Source organism: Leucoraja erinacea, chromosome 18 (genome assembly GCF_028641065.1).
Source record: "Leucoraja erinacea ecotype New England chromosome 18, Leri_hhj_1, whole genome shotgun sequence".
Taxonomy (NCBI): domain Eukaryota; kingdom Metazoa; phylum Chordata; class Chondrichthyes; order Rajiformes; family Rajidae; genus Leucoraja; species Leucoraja erinaceus.
The window spans coordinates 23,773,832-23,787,951 of NC_073394.1; the positions used below are offsets into that span (position 1 = coordinate 23,773,832).

General features: G+C 40.9%; 1 protein-coding gene across 1 annotated transcript; it reads right to left on the minus strand.

The window, feature by feature from the left end:
* Positions 1-2,535: 2,535 nt before the first annotated feature.
* Positions 2,536-13,978, minus strand: LOC129705801 (cytochrome c oxidase subunit 6A1, mitochondrial-like). Its single transcript, XM_055649622.1, has 3 exons — positions 11,717-13,978; positions 6,740-6,873; positions 2,536-2,918 (listed from the first exon to the last, which is right to left on the minus strand). The coding sequence occupies exons 1-3, from the start codon at positions 11,721-11,723 to the stop codon at positions 2,838-2,840; spliced, it is 222 nt and encodes a 73-aa protein (XP_055505597.1). The 5' UTR covers positions 11,724-13,978; the 3' UTR covers positions 2,536-2,837.
* Between the last annotated feature and the right edge of the window lie 142 nt (positions 13,979-14,120).

Here is a 14,120-nt window from a genome sequence, read left to right on the forward strand (position 1 = left end):
AGGAGCCTGAACTAAAGAGGGCAGGGAGTCCCTCAGGACAAAGGTCAAGTGCAGAGGGAAAAGGCCAAAGGTAAAAGGCAAAAGAAAAGGAGTCAAAGGCAAAGGGAAATTGCCATTCAAAGGTCAACTCTAATTATTCAAGCTGCATTTAGGGGTATGAAGGTACGGAGAGAGATCCGGAACAAACAGAAGGCAGCAACGGTAATACAAGCAGCATTTAGAATGCATAGAGTATACCGTCAATACAAGGCAATGAGATTAGCAGCTATAATAGTGCAAACCCATTATAGGGCACACCTTCAAATGGTAAGTGATCGCAAAACTTACATGAAGGTACACAGCAGTGTTGTACTGCTTCAGGCAGCCTACCAAGGAATGCTTATTCGAAAGCAACTGCGGTGCATGCATAAATATGCCAAGGTCATACAGACTTATTATCAGATGCATAAACAGCGTCAGTATTTTAAGAAACTACGCTGGTCTGCCATTGCGGTACAGCAACGATACCGTGCATGCCAGATAAGAGATGTCCAAGTGAGACAGTATGATAGTTTGAGAAAAGCAGTGATTTGTATTCAGGCCTTATACCACGGGATCAAAGCCAGAGTATTGGTAGAGAAAATCAAGGCAGCATGCCGTATTATATCCTACAAGAGTATGATGGTTAGGCAGGGGGTTAAGCAAAAGAGAGCTACTGTAAAAGTGCAGTCAGTAATCCATATGAGTTGGTATCGGAAAGAGTTAAGTGGACAAATAGATAAACAACAGAAAAGGCTTAAACGATACAAAAGGCTTAAACAATATAGTTGTATTGTTGTGTTGTATTGCAAAGACAATATAGATCCTAAAGAACCAGATTTCTTTAGGTGACTTAAGAAGACGAGTAGATGAACAACAGAAAAGGCTTGAACGATGTAAGGAAAGGTTGACTAAATGTGTGACAATGAGTAGAAGCTGCTAATAGAAAAGTCTAAAGAAGGGAGGCTGGTCGGTCAAGACAAAAGTAGGCAGGACCGATTGCAAATAGGACACTTCAGTATAATCCAGCATGGAGCCTCCTTCACTGAGCATGGAGCCTTCTTCACTGAGCAATGGACAATGGGTTAGACATTGCAGAATCTAATGAAACACCAAGAGCAGATAAATAAGCAGAGAAGGGAAACTGAACAGCAGAGGAAGCTGCTAGAAAATGGAAACTTGCAGCCATGGGTCAGATCCCACCTACCAAGAGGAAAGCAAAACAAATACGTCAACCAGAAAATGAGAACTCATAAAGCAAGGGGTAATGTATTTGGTTTAAGTATAATACCATTGTGTAACAGTGTATTATTCAATGATGGGTAGGAAAAGAGCATATACCGTACAGGTGAAATGGACTTAAAAGGGGAGGAGTGCGGTGTATGTAATAGAAGTGGTATTACCTGCCTCCAAGTTAAAGGGGGAGGACTATAATGTATGTAATATAAATGGTGTTATGGGCCTCCAAGTTAAAGGGGGAGGAGTGTTATGTAGGTAATAGAAATAGTGTTACCTGCCTCCAAATTAAAGGGGGAGGAGTGTTAGGTATGTAATAGAAATGGTATTACCTGCCTCCAAGTTAAAGGGGTGTTAGGTATGTGATAATTAGCATATGTAATTAGCATATGTAATTAGTGTCTTGTTATATGTTGTGCAAGTACGCATGTGCGGGGGACTCAAGGTGGTGTCCTGTAGTAAAGAAGCTTGTAAGATTATTACCGTGTCCGAGCCTTTATTCATGTGTGCTAAGCATCCCGAATATTGTAGCTGCTGAAAATGAACAATGCAGAGGCTGGTGAGGTGAAAGGTGGCAAAAGGAACTCTACTCCTATTCAGTCGAACCGGGGGATGAGAGCAGACTTGCAGGAAACGAAGAAGCAGTTCAGGGTACAATCAACCACAGGGGGGATGCCATTTCCTGAAGGCGAAGGAAATCTCCAAACACACACACACAGATGCTGCCTGACCTGCTGAAGTCCTCCAGCAGTTTGTTTTTTACTTTAGTATTTGGGAACCTAACCCATATTAAGGAAACAAATGTTTCCTTTTCTTAGTGGTTTATGTAGTTGTAATTATTCTAATTAACGATAAAGTTTTTCAGAGGGCACTTATTCTCTGGAGAAGCTTGAACTCGTTTTAAATTATTTTAGTTATAATGTCATTTTAAGGACAAACATTGACCATTGTAGAAGTTATTTACATCACTCCTTTAACAAAGAATGAAGTAGAAATCATGTTCTACTGGAGTAATCATGTTTTACTTGAGTATAAAAGACCAATGAGCTTGACAATGTAATCTGATTTGTGTTCCTCCTTGGAATAACTGTCGTGGGATGGATCTTTGATGGATCTATCATCAGCGAGGCAATCACAAATGACCCATCATCTCAGTACCATGTCCACACAATAGTATTAGATCCATTTAGTTCAATATACAAGATCCAGATACAGTTATAATATGGCGTAGAGTTACGGTTTATAATGCATGACCTATTCTATATATTATTAAATAACATGGAACTCATGGTTATTTTAAAATGTTTGCAGTCACAAATCAAAATCTGCACGTTTTTTGGTTTATTTTTTATCTGACACATAAAAAATATTTAATTGCAGGAGTAATTTCCTTGATCAGATTTCCTAATTCACATTTTACTGAGTTATTTTATTTGGGAAATACAAAGGCAGTTCATACCAAATGTCTAGATTATGTTCAACCTTTTATTATCAACATTAAACATGGATTATAATAGTACAACATTTATTATAGACCGCTACAAATTATATTGGGGCTGTAATTTCCAGCAATTAATAAAGCATTATTTTTCATAGCCAGAGGGCAACGGATTCATATGCGGATTGTGGAAAAATGTATGATCTCCATCGCCCCAAGGAAAAGGCTGAAAACAAGAAATATTGTTAAATTAGTACTACTATTATATGTATTGAAAATATAGTCAACAAAATGCTACAAAAGCAAATCTAATTTCATTTAACTGCAAGGATCTTGTGTGAAATTGGTATGACACAATCCCTAAACACATCACTAGTATGCATTGTAGCTTCTACTCATGTACAAAATTGATCATTTAATTTGAATTTGAGATGGTAGAATAGGATATGGAAGTTTCAAACTGTCATTGATTTATTATCACAGCTTTAAATAGTTTAATAAATATACAGTAAATTGAATGTCTGATGTGACATAAATAAATAAATTAGCTCACCAACACTGACCAAAATCAAATGGAAGTTAATTAAAGAATTAACCAGATTTTTTTGGTAATGATCAGAGAAGGAATGTTGATTACAACTTTGATAACATATCACTAAAGATATTAGGGCAAAGTCTTCATTCAAATAAACATGTTTTATAGAATATAGCTACAGAAGGAATGAAGGGTTCAGGAGATGTTTCGTTCGTTGGCAACAGAAAGCTGAGCTGGTCACGGTGGAGCAATTAAAATTAGAAATATATAATTGGCTAGACTTGAGGGAGTTACATTAAAGGGGAAATAATACCAGAGATGAAAATTATTAAAATTGTGTTGCTTAACTAAAAATACTAATCAAGGAGTTCCAAAAGGTAATTTATAGCCCAAGTTTCAAAAACAGGAAGGCAGAGAAAATACAAGGAAACTGTCAATTTAGTGAGTTAAAATTCTGTTCAGTCTTTGCATATATTATCGGTTGATGGTTCTTTTACACACTGGTTGCCATCCATTCTACCTTCCCCGTGAGTTCAGCTTAGTGATCATCACAACTCTGGCCTAGCATCCGGAATATGAACGACTACAAGGTAGAGTCCTACCGACTGCGAAGGGCGGTGAAGGACGCAAAAAGGAGGTACAGGGACAGGATGGAGTCGCAGAAGGAGCAGCAGAACACCAGACGCCTTTGGCAGGGGCTACGGACTATAAATAACTACCCCCTCAAGCAGCCCCCCCTCAACCGGAAGCACCGGCACCCTAGCTGATGACCTGAACTCTTTCTACGCACGATTTGAGACGGGCAACATCACCCCTAGCTCGCCGGATAACGACAACACCACCAGCGTGCTGGCTAGCGAGGCTGGAGGATGAGCACACATTCTTGTTGTCCGAGCACGACATGAGGAGGGCTCTCCCACGTGTGAACACGAGGAAAGCTGTAGACCCAGATGGTATATCTGGGCAAGTACTTAAATCTTGTGCTACTCAGCTAGCTCCAGTGCTCACCACAATATTCAACCTCTCCCTGGCCAAGTCCGTTGTCCCTGCCTGCTTCAAAAGATCCATCATTGTACCTGTACCAAAGAATGCCTCTCCAGCTTGTTTCAATGACTACCGACCGGTGGCCCTCACCTCAGAAGTCATGAAATGCTTCGAGAGGCTGGTCAAGAACCACATCTGCGCCTTCCTCCCTCGCAACATGGACACGCTACAGTTCGTATACCGTCCGAACAGATCCACGGACGATGCGGTCTCCCAGGTTCTGCACATCGCTCTCTCTCACCTTGACAGCCAGAAGGGGGGCTATGTGAGGATGCTGTTCATTGACCAGTTCAGCCTTCAATACGATAGTCCCCACCAGACTTGCTGAAAAGCTGCTGGAACTGGGGCTTAACACTCCCCTGTGTGCCTGGATCCTGGACTTTCTCACCGCCAGGCCCCAGGTAGTCAAGATTGGAGGAAATACATCGAACACCCTCACTCTGAACACAGGATCCCCCCAGGGTTGCGTCCTCAGCCCAGTGCACATGACTGTGTGGCCAGGTTCAGCTCCATCTCTATAATCAAGTTTGCTGATGACACTGGTGGTGGGCCTGATCTCCAAGAACAATGAGAAGGTCTACCGGGAGGAGGTGGCTGATCTGGCACTCTGGTGTCAGGACAACAGCCTCCTCTTGAATGTCATAAAAGCGAAGGAGCTGATTTTGGCTTTAGAAGGGCACAACATCCGAGGACGTATACGCCACTTGAGATAAATGGGGCTACTGTGGACAGGGTGAGCTGCTTTAAATACCTGGGAGTCCACATCACAGAGGATCTGACATTGACATCACACGCTGCCGCACTGGTGAGTAAGGCAAGGCAGCACCTTTACTACCACAGGCAGCTGCGGAAATTCAGAGTCTCTCTGAGGATCCTTCAGTGCTTCTACTCTGGGGCTGTAGAAAGCATCTTGTCCGGCAACATCACAATCTGGTTTGGGAACTGCTCTGCCCAGGACAAGAAGGCTCTGCAGAGAGTAGTGCGTTCAGCCGAACGCACTATGGGAACTTCACTCTCCCCCCTGCAGGAACTATACATCAGAAGGTTCAGATCCAGAGCCAGCAACATTATGGGGAATCTCTACCACCCCAGCAACGGACTGTTCCAGCTGCTACGGTCAGGCAAACTACTCCGCTGTCACGCTGTGAAAACAGAGAGGATGAGGGAGTTTCTTCCCACAGGCCATTAGGGCTGTAAACTCTTATCTCACCAGGGACTAATTTACTATACTAATTTACTGTTGTGTTGTGTCTTTTTAAAATTGCTGGGGTTTTTTCCTCACATGTAATTACTGATTCTGTTCTATTCTGTTCTGTGGTTTTTTGCACAATCCGCAGGCATTGCCACTTTCATTTCACTGCACATTTTGTATGTGTATGTGACAAATAAACCTGACTTGACTTGACTTGACTTGGTTATGTGAGCAATAATTTGGTCACTTGAGCAAACTTGCATGCTGCAAATGGTGAAACTTTAAAAAGAAGCTTTACTTTATCCAGTTGTACTGCATTTGACCTGGCATTGGTTTAAGATGTGATAACTAAAAAATGGAATGTGCTCTATTTATTTATGCTGAGACCCTAAAGCTGGTGTGATCAAAACTAACACATCTTGGACATATACAGTGTTAAAGAGGGAACTGCAGATGCTGGAGAATCGAAGGTTACACAGAAAAGCTGGAGAAACTCAGCGGGTGCAGCAGCATCTATGGAGCGAAGGATTTCCTTCGCTCCATAGATGCTGCTGCACCCGCTGAGTTTCTCCAGCTTTTCTGTGTAACCTTGGACATATACATTTTAGTTCAAGAAACAATGCACTTGCTTGCATTTCTGACTTTGCTAAACTCATTTTATCTCAACACATAATCACAATTTGCAGCTGGGGTTATTGGATAAAGGTATGCATTTTTCAACTGAACGCTAAAAATAACTATATGGTGCAGCAGCCCAATTCAACAATATACAACTTACAGCATCTTTCACGAGAATGAGGTGGTCAAATCTTGTTATTCTTCCAAAAGTAAACTATGAACAGAATAAACTTAGTACTGCCGTACTAAACTTAGTACTGTATGTGACACCTGTTGAATACCAATCTTGATTTTAATACCTTCAAATCAATTCATATTGATTCTTAATAATGTCAGTGTTAGTGGAGATTCATTATAGAAATGTTTTGTCATCTGCCCTCTCAAGTTTAAAAAAAAGATATGTTAACTAAATGCAGGCCAAAATTTAAAGAGACTGGGCAATCTATTCCTTAAAAAAAAACTATACATTATGATAACTGCTATATGGAATCAGAAGATTGTTTAGCCTCAAATCGGCAAGAATTTTTAATAATTTATTTCCATTATTGATGTAAATTTTGAAAGTCAACAGACTATGATGCTTTTATTCTGCGAAAGAGGAATATACTTTCAAAATAACTTTCTTACACATATATCTTAAATATCTTTCCTGACATACCTTGCTACGGATCCGGAGATGAGTATAAGGCACAAATTCTGGAGGTTTGCCTGATTCCTTTAGAAAAGCATTCAACATGCAGACACCAATACCTGGCAGAGCAATTACAAATGTCAATGACTTCCACACCCGACCTGAAAAATGGGAAGAGAGAATAATCTGATAATTGGCAATATGTAATAGAACTTATTGAAGTTTATTGACTGCTTGATATTGATATAAATAATATAAATACATAAAAGTTTCATTGCATACCAGTTGACATTTAGAGAACATGTTTTTAAACTGGCAGATTGCCAGTAACATTCTTCAACATGATTAATCTATTTGATGATTTGGAGTAGAATCAGCAGTGATTGGACTAATTGGATTTGTCCTGTATTTAGTGGACACATAATAAATGCTCACATTTACAGATGGATACCTGGTTTATACTGCACCTGATCAACTTGGATAAAGTTCTGAGGCACAAAAGCTTTAGTGCTCAAGGTATGATATTGTTGGTTGCATAGTCTTCACTCTACCAATTTCTTAGTTGTGACAGGATTGCAGAGATGTTATTTCTAATTTTATTTTAATCCTGTTATGGGATGACGAGACTGTAAATGCATGATTTCATTGCTGCTTTAAGATGCCTGTCTTTGTTGTAGATTCTAGTTGTCACTTTTCATTTCTACCAAGTATGCCTGATGCTTCTTCTGGCAAGCCCTGCACTCCGATGAGTTTACATATTAGTGATAGCATTCTGTTGCTGCTAATGGCATACAATGCTTCATGATATCCAGTTTTGTGTGGCTAGATCTGTTCTATGTCTGTCCTGTTTTCATGATGGTAGTGGTACATAACACAGCAAAGATTTCTTCAGTGTAAAGATGTGACTTGGCTTCATATAGACTGTGTAGAAATGATTCCTACCAAAACCATTTCGGACAGATAATTCTGTAAAATTGATTGATATGCTTATCCTTTCTCTTGGTTCACTCATCATCTGTTGCACATTCAATCTGGTAACTGTTTATTTCATTTAGTAGTTGTGCTCTTGAGCCACTCTTGCTGATATAAGTGAAAATCCCAACATAGAATATTATTTTTTCTTTCCACTCTGAATGCATCTTCAATGCTATGTTTAACATAAGGAAGGTGCTAAGTGACAATTAGCAAGTTATTTATTTGCCCTGCTTCACCTACCATGAAATATCATAAGGTCCTTAGTTAATGCTGTGGAATCCCAGGATCATCATATTTTTATATAAATGTACCACACCGCTCAAGCATCTGTCATGCTGTATTGGCGGCGCGACTCACCCGTTGCAGCGGCCCCTACAGCCTGTCTGTCTTTTTTTTATTTTTTATTTTTTATTTTTTATTTTTTTTGTCTAGTTAAATGTAGTTTTGGTGTTTTTTAATAGTATTTTAAATGTGTAAATGTGGGGGGCGGGGGGGGGGGGGGGGGGGGGGGAAACTGTTTAAATCTCTTCCCTGTCCGGGAGACCCGACTTTTTCCTTGTCGGGTCTCGGCTGTCGTTGGGGCCTAGCACCGTGGAGCGGCCTCCAGCCTGAACGACCCGGGGGCTCGGGAGACTGCGGAGCTGCGGATCTGCGGACTCACCATCGTCGGGGGTGGCCGGCCTCGGAGCGTGGGGAGCGGTGGTGACTCGCTGCTGCGACTCGACTCCTGGGGCTCGGCGGCTCCAGCAACGCAGCCACAGGTCCGGTGAACTGGGACATCGGGAGCTCGCGGGTCCGGGGGGAGAGAGACCGCTTCCCGGAGCTCCCGCAACGCGACTTCTCCAGCCGGTGTCACGGGGTTGGAACAACCCGGACCGGGACCGTACATCACCTGGCGCGGCTTCATGGCCGTGGGACATTCCAGCGCCTGCCGGGGGCTCCAACCTTGGACTTTCAGACCGGGAGCGGGGCCGTAAATCGCCCCGCGCGGCCTAATATGGCCGTGGGACTCATCATCGCCCGCCTGGGGCTTGGACATCGGGAGAGACACGGAGAACAGGGGAGAGAAAAGACTTGCCTTCCATCACAGTGGCTTCACTGTGATGGATGTTTGTGTGGATTTAATTATGTGTATGTCTGTAAGACAGTGTCTTTGTTTGTATGGCTGTGGAAACAACATTTCGTTTGAGTCTCACTGGGGCTCAAATGATAATAAATTTGTATTGTATTGTATTGTATGCTGGTGAGACAAGACATGCCAGATGGAGGACAATAATTAATTGTTTAATAGGTATGGGGATGACTATGACTATATCAGGTTTTAGCTTGACTGCTGTGTGAAACACTTTCTCTGCTTTTTTGAGCTTTGAAAAAGATAGAAATAAAAAAAGTAAGGAAAGTGAGCAAGAATCGTGAAGGTGCAGGAAAGTGTTGGGAAACTAAAGCCCCTTAGGGAAGAAGTCAGAGAAGGAAGTAAAGAAAGGAAATTAGACCCTAGAAAGAAAAGAAAAAAAAGGAAAAACAATCGCTCTATTGTAAAACAAAACTCTGCAAAAAAGGATATACCAACCGTATTTTATTTATTTATTATTTATTTTATTCCCCCCGTTACCAGATCCTGGTACCATTTATATTTTAAATTACTATTGCCCTTATACTTGTAATAGTTCCATAAATGCAGACCAAGTCTTTTGGAAGTGGTCTGCTTTGCCTGCTAGGAGGAGTCTCATCTCTTCCAAGTGTAGTGTTTCGAACATGTTTGAAATCCACATTTTTATTGTTGGTATTGGTGCATTTTTCCAAAATTTGAGTATAAGCTTTTTACCCATTATTAGCCCGTAATTAAGTAAGTTCTTTTGAAACACGTTTAATTCAGGGTTGCCTTCCGATATTCCAAAAATGATCCATTCTGCTAACTGGGGTAAATATTCTGCTCTTTGATTCTGCACCAGGTAAAGACTTGGTGCATGTTTATTGACTCCATTCATTTAATGGGAGTGAATGTCTCAAAGAGATGGACACATTTTAGGTGATTTACATCTTTGGATTAATTGAGTTGGTATTGGTTTATTGGTGCCATGTACTGTACTGAAAAACAGTGGAAAAACTTTATTTTGTGTGCTATCCAGGTAAATCATATAATTCATGATTACATCAGATAGTGTAAAAGAGAAAATAAGCAGATTGAGGGACGGAAGCGGTAGTTGCTGCCCAGCGTAGAATGCGGATTTCGACCCCGGGTATGGGTGCTATCTGTACGGAGTATAATTGACCGCGTGGGATCTTCGGTTTCCTCCCATACTCCAAAGACTTACAGGTTTGTAGGTTAATTGGCTTGGGTTTGTATACTTGGTATAGGTTAATGTGCGGGGATCGCTGGTCGGCGCAGACTCGGTGTGCGAAAGGGTCTTCCTCCATACTGTATCTCGTGAAAGTGCAGGATTAAATTAAAATGAAATGTAATTGTTTTTAGGTGTGGTGCTTTATGAACTTTTTTTTTTAATGTACTGTTTTTATTGGTAATAATTTTAATAACTGATATTTTTCCACCAGAATGACTTAATCAGAAGACTTTTTTGGCAATTTCAATAAATCGTAAGTTTAAGGGTTGGCTTCTGGTTCTGGTCGATTACTGAGCAAACACCTCATCAGTGGTTATCTCGCGCAGGGCGGAGTGAGTAGAGTAGTGATTACATTTTGAAGTGGGCCTTTTTGACCTAGTTGAGGAGATCTAGTTGCTCAATCCCCTTTTTAAATGACTTAACATCGGGAGCAGCACTTGTGTTGGGAATATTGGTAGCAAAGTTTATTGAAATTTAGCGAGTTGATGATGTAGGGATGGTTATTTTGTCTTGTTTCATGGCAGTTGGTGCTCTGGGATGACGGAAGATTTGATGGCATGATTTTGTGAATCTCCTTATAAATTGCAATAAGGCTTGACTAGTTGCTGGGGTTAGAACTTGCATTTTTAACAAGCAGTGGGCTTCGCTAATCAGGAGATGGCTTGGTGAAACAAGATATCAGTGTTGAAATCTGGATATAGTGAATAAATCCACAGAAAGGACATGGCCCAGTCTCTATATTATGCACCAGTGGATTCGGGGGGTAGGGACAAATCATGCAGGTGGACCATGACATAAACTTTTTTTAAAATACCTGAAGGAGGTCCCAGATTATTCCTACCTACCAGTTCCAGAGTCATTATTTCGCACTCACATAATCTATATTTTTACGTTTTTACTGCCGCCATGTGATGAAAGTTAAAAACACCACAGCTTCAAACTTGGTAACAATTTAGTCCTGGCATTTAGTTCTTTGCCTCAAATGCAATGAATTCTCATAAAATGAAATATAAAAATGACTCATATTTTATTTGTATGGGTACCTTTTTGCATATTGACTAGTGTAAGTGAGTTCCACAATCAATTTGATATTTAGTGGCATTGAGACAAATTGTCCTGGGACTATATGTAACAACACATCACCAAGTCAACCTCTCCGAAGATGGAACATTTCAATGTGAGATCAGCATGATTTATTAAATGCTTTATTTTACGAAAGGTGAACAGTGAAAATATTATCGGCATCACTCAGTTCCATGAGTTAATTTATCTCCGTTTCAGAATAAAACGAACCGTGCACATTTTTGCTCACATCAGTGTGTTATTGAAGAGCTGACAATCCTTTCAATGTTGCCGGCATGTTTGATTTTCTTACAATGAAAAGACCAAAACTGAAACTAGGTGTTGGAGCTTGATATCACGGATACTGCTTGACCTGCTGAGGATCTCCAGCAATTTCAGATTATAATTTCGATGTGTACTTGATGCCAGGAAAACGCGGGAAGCATAAAACTGAACCTTAGACAGTTTAAATCTGAAAGATGGCTGGTTGCAGTCTTCCGATGGGCGCTGGTGGATGGAATCTATTTGGCGCTATTGACAAGAATCCATTGGATGCTAGTGGTTAGCACCCATCGGGGTGCTAGTGGATGGCGACCCTTCCTCATAACGAATCATAAAAATTTACCTGACATGACTTTCGCTTCACGAAGTTTTGGGGTTGGGCGGGATTGTGACCGGTCGCCCCAGCTGAGCGTTTGCTTTAAACCAAATCTTGGCGGGACACGGCAGCGCGCGCCGCTAACGGTCAAATGTTCGAACGCCCTCACGACCGTTCGTGTCAGCTCCTGCTTGAGGTAATGCAAACTAATTCCAGTTTTACCAGCATTAGCGTGTGTGTGCTGTTATTTGACCTGTTCCCTGGTTTCCATGTGCCTGGCTGACTCGTCAGGGCCCTGGCCATCCTCGGGCCGCTCCCTCCAAACCACTGAGCCATCGGCGGGAGCTCAGTCAGTGCGTCATCTCTGACACCATGGGCACGATCTCAAACATCAAAGTTGGTCCACGATGTCACCTCCAACTTCCTTGAAGTAGGAACACCAGCCTCCTGGAAATAGGACTTCATCTTGTGACCTCCAAGCTCCATGAAGTAGGGACTCCTGTTGTGACATCCAACCTCCTTGAAGTAGAACCTCATCTTGTGACCTCCAAGGTCTTTGAAGTAGGAACTCATGTTGTGGCCAACCTTGAACTGGAAACTCCATCAGTTCTCCATCAATCCCATTTTATTCTCCCGCATTCCCAGCAACTCAATCGAGGTTTTTACAGTAACCTGCATACAAGGGACAACATATAGCAGCTAATTGACCTACCATCCCATGTCTGGATGTTGGTGAAAACTAGAATCCATGGGGGAAACCCATGCTGTCGCTGGGAGAATGTGCTTGCTTCACACAGACAGCATTGGAGAATATAAAACGTGGATGCATTAAAATTGTTTAATATAAAATTATATTTCATTTGTTTTTATTCCAGCACATCTTCTTCAAAATGCTGCAAAAGAGGAACAGCATTGCTCTCTTACTTTTAAGAATTGTGTTACAAGAAGCATTCCAAGAGAACTTTAAAGTGCTTGCCTGTGACTTGGGTGCACTAGATCCAATGCCCGATAGTTATAAACCATTGCCTTCTATTTTGTATCGTGGTTAGCTGAGAAATCAATTGCCGTTTTTCTTGATTATCAGTTGCCTACTCTTTCCATTTGTTCCACACAATGAAAACACCAGCAGAAATAGATTGCTTCATTGATTCCTTTTATGTGCATTACTTATTTTCATATGGTTCTCCCTCTTTTCATTGTTATATGCCTTGTTAGACTGGCATATTTCTCTACAGTCTTGATTCTTACCCCTGTGGATTTTTTAAATCTGAATAAAGTTTCAACTGTTTAACATCAAAAGTACTAAAGAAAATACAGCCATTCGGCTGTTAAACACTACAATCTCAAATAAGCTCTGAACTACATAGACTATTATTGTTATTATTGCACTATTGTTTGTTTTTTGTGTGTACGTATATGTGCATGTGTTTGTATATCTATACGTTCTATATATGTGTATTTGTGAGTACGTGGATACATACACTGAAATTTTATATCTTGTTTATTATATTGTTTACAGTTTACTGTGTTTACATATTCTGTTGTGCTGTTGCAAATAAGAATTTCATTGTTCTATACTTGGACGCATGACCATAACACACTCCTGAATCTTGACTTGAAACATAGAAAATAGGTGCAGGAGTAGGCCATTCGGCCATTCGAGCCTGCACTACCATTCAATATGATCATGGATGATCATCCAACTCAGTATCCTGTTCCTGCCTTCTCTCCATACCCCCTGATCCCTTTAGCCACAAGGGCCACATCTAACTCCCTCTTAAATATAGCCAATGAACTGGCCTCAACTACCTTCTGCGGCAGAGAATTCCAGAGATTCACCACTCTCTGTGTGAAAAAAGTTTTCCTCATCTCGGTCCTAAAAGATTTCCCCCTTATCCTTAAACTATGACCCCTTGTTCTGGACTTCCCCAACATCGGGAACAATCTTCCTGCATCTAGCCTGTCCAACCCCTTAAGAATTTTGTAAGTTTCTATAAGATCCCCCCTTAATCTTCTAAATTCTAGCGAGTACAAACCGAGTCTATCCAGTCTTTCTTGATATGAAAGTCCTGACATCCCAGGAAATCGCCTACTCTTTTCCTGGGTAAAAGGCAAAAATGATTTGTATAAAAAAACTTGGACAAATTGTCTAGGATTCAATCTGCTTCCCATGTCAGTGACTATTTCATTAATAATTCGACTACTGCTGTGTTGTAAAATCAGTTTTATATAGGAGTGTAAATTAGTTGTATTTCGTTGTGTCATGTTTCAGAATGTTGACATTTCAAGATATAAAAAAGAACTAATCGTCAACTCTCTTCACGAGGCTGGCGGGACATTCTTGAATCAATAATTCTGGCAGACTCCTAGTAGTTAGTTCGGTAATGTTGTTACAAACAAAACCTTATGTCTAAGTGAAAGAATTCCAAGC

Bases quoted from the DNA above. Each gene is read 5' to 3' on its own strand.
- LOC129705801 (XM_055649622.1), bottom strand. The intron at 2,919-6,739 runs GTATGTCAGGAA...TCTTGTTTTCAG, and splicing joins ATCTCCGGATCCGTAGCAAG to CCTTTTCCTTGGGGCGATGG.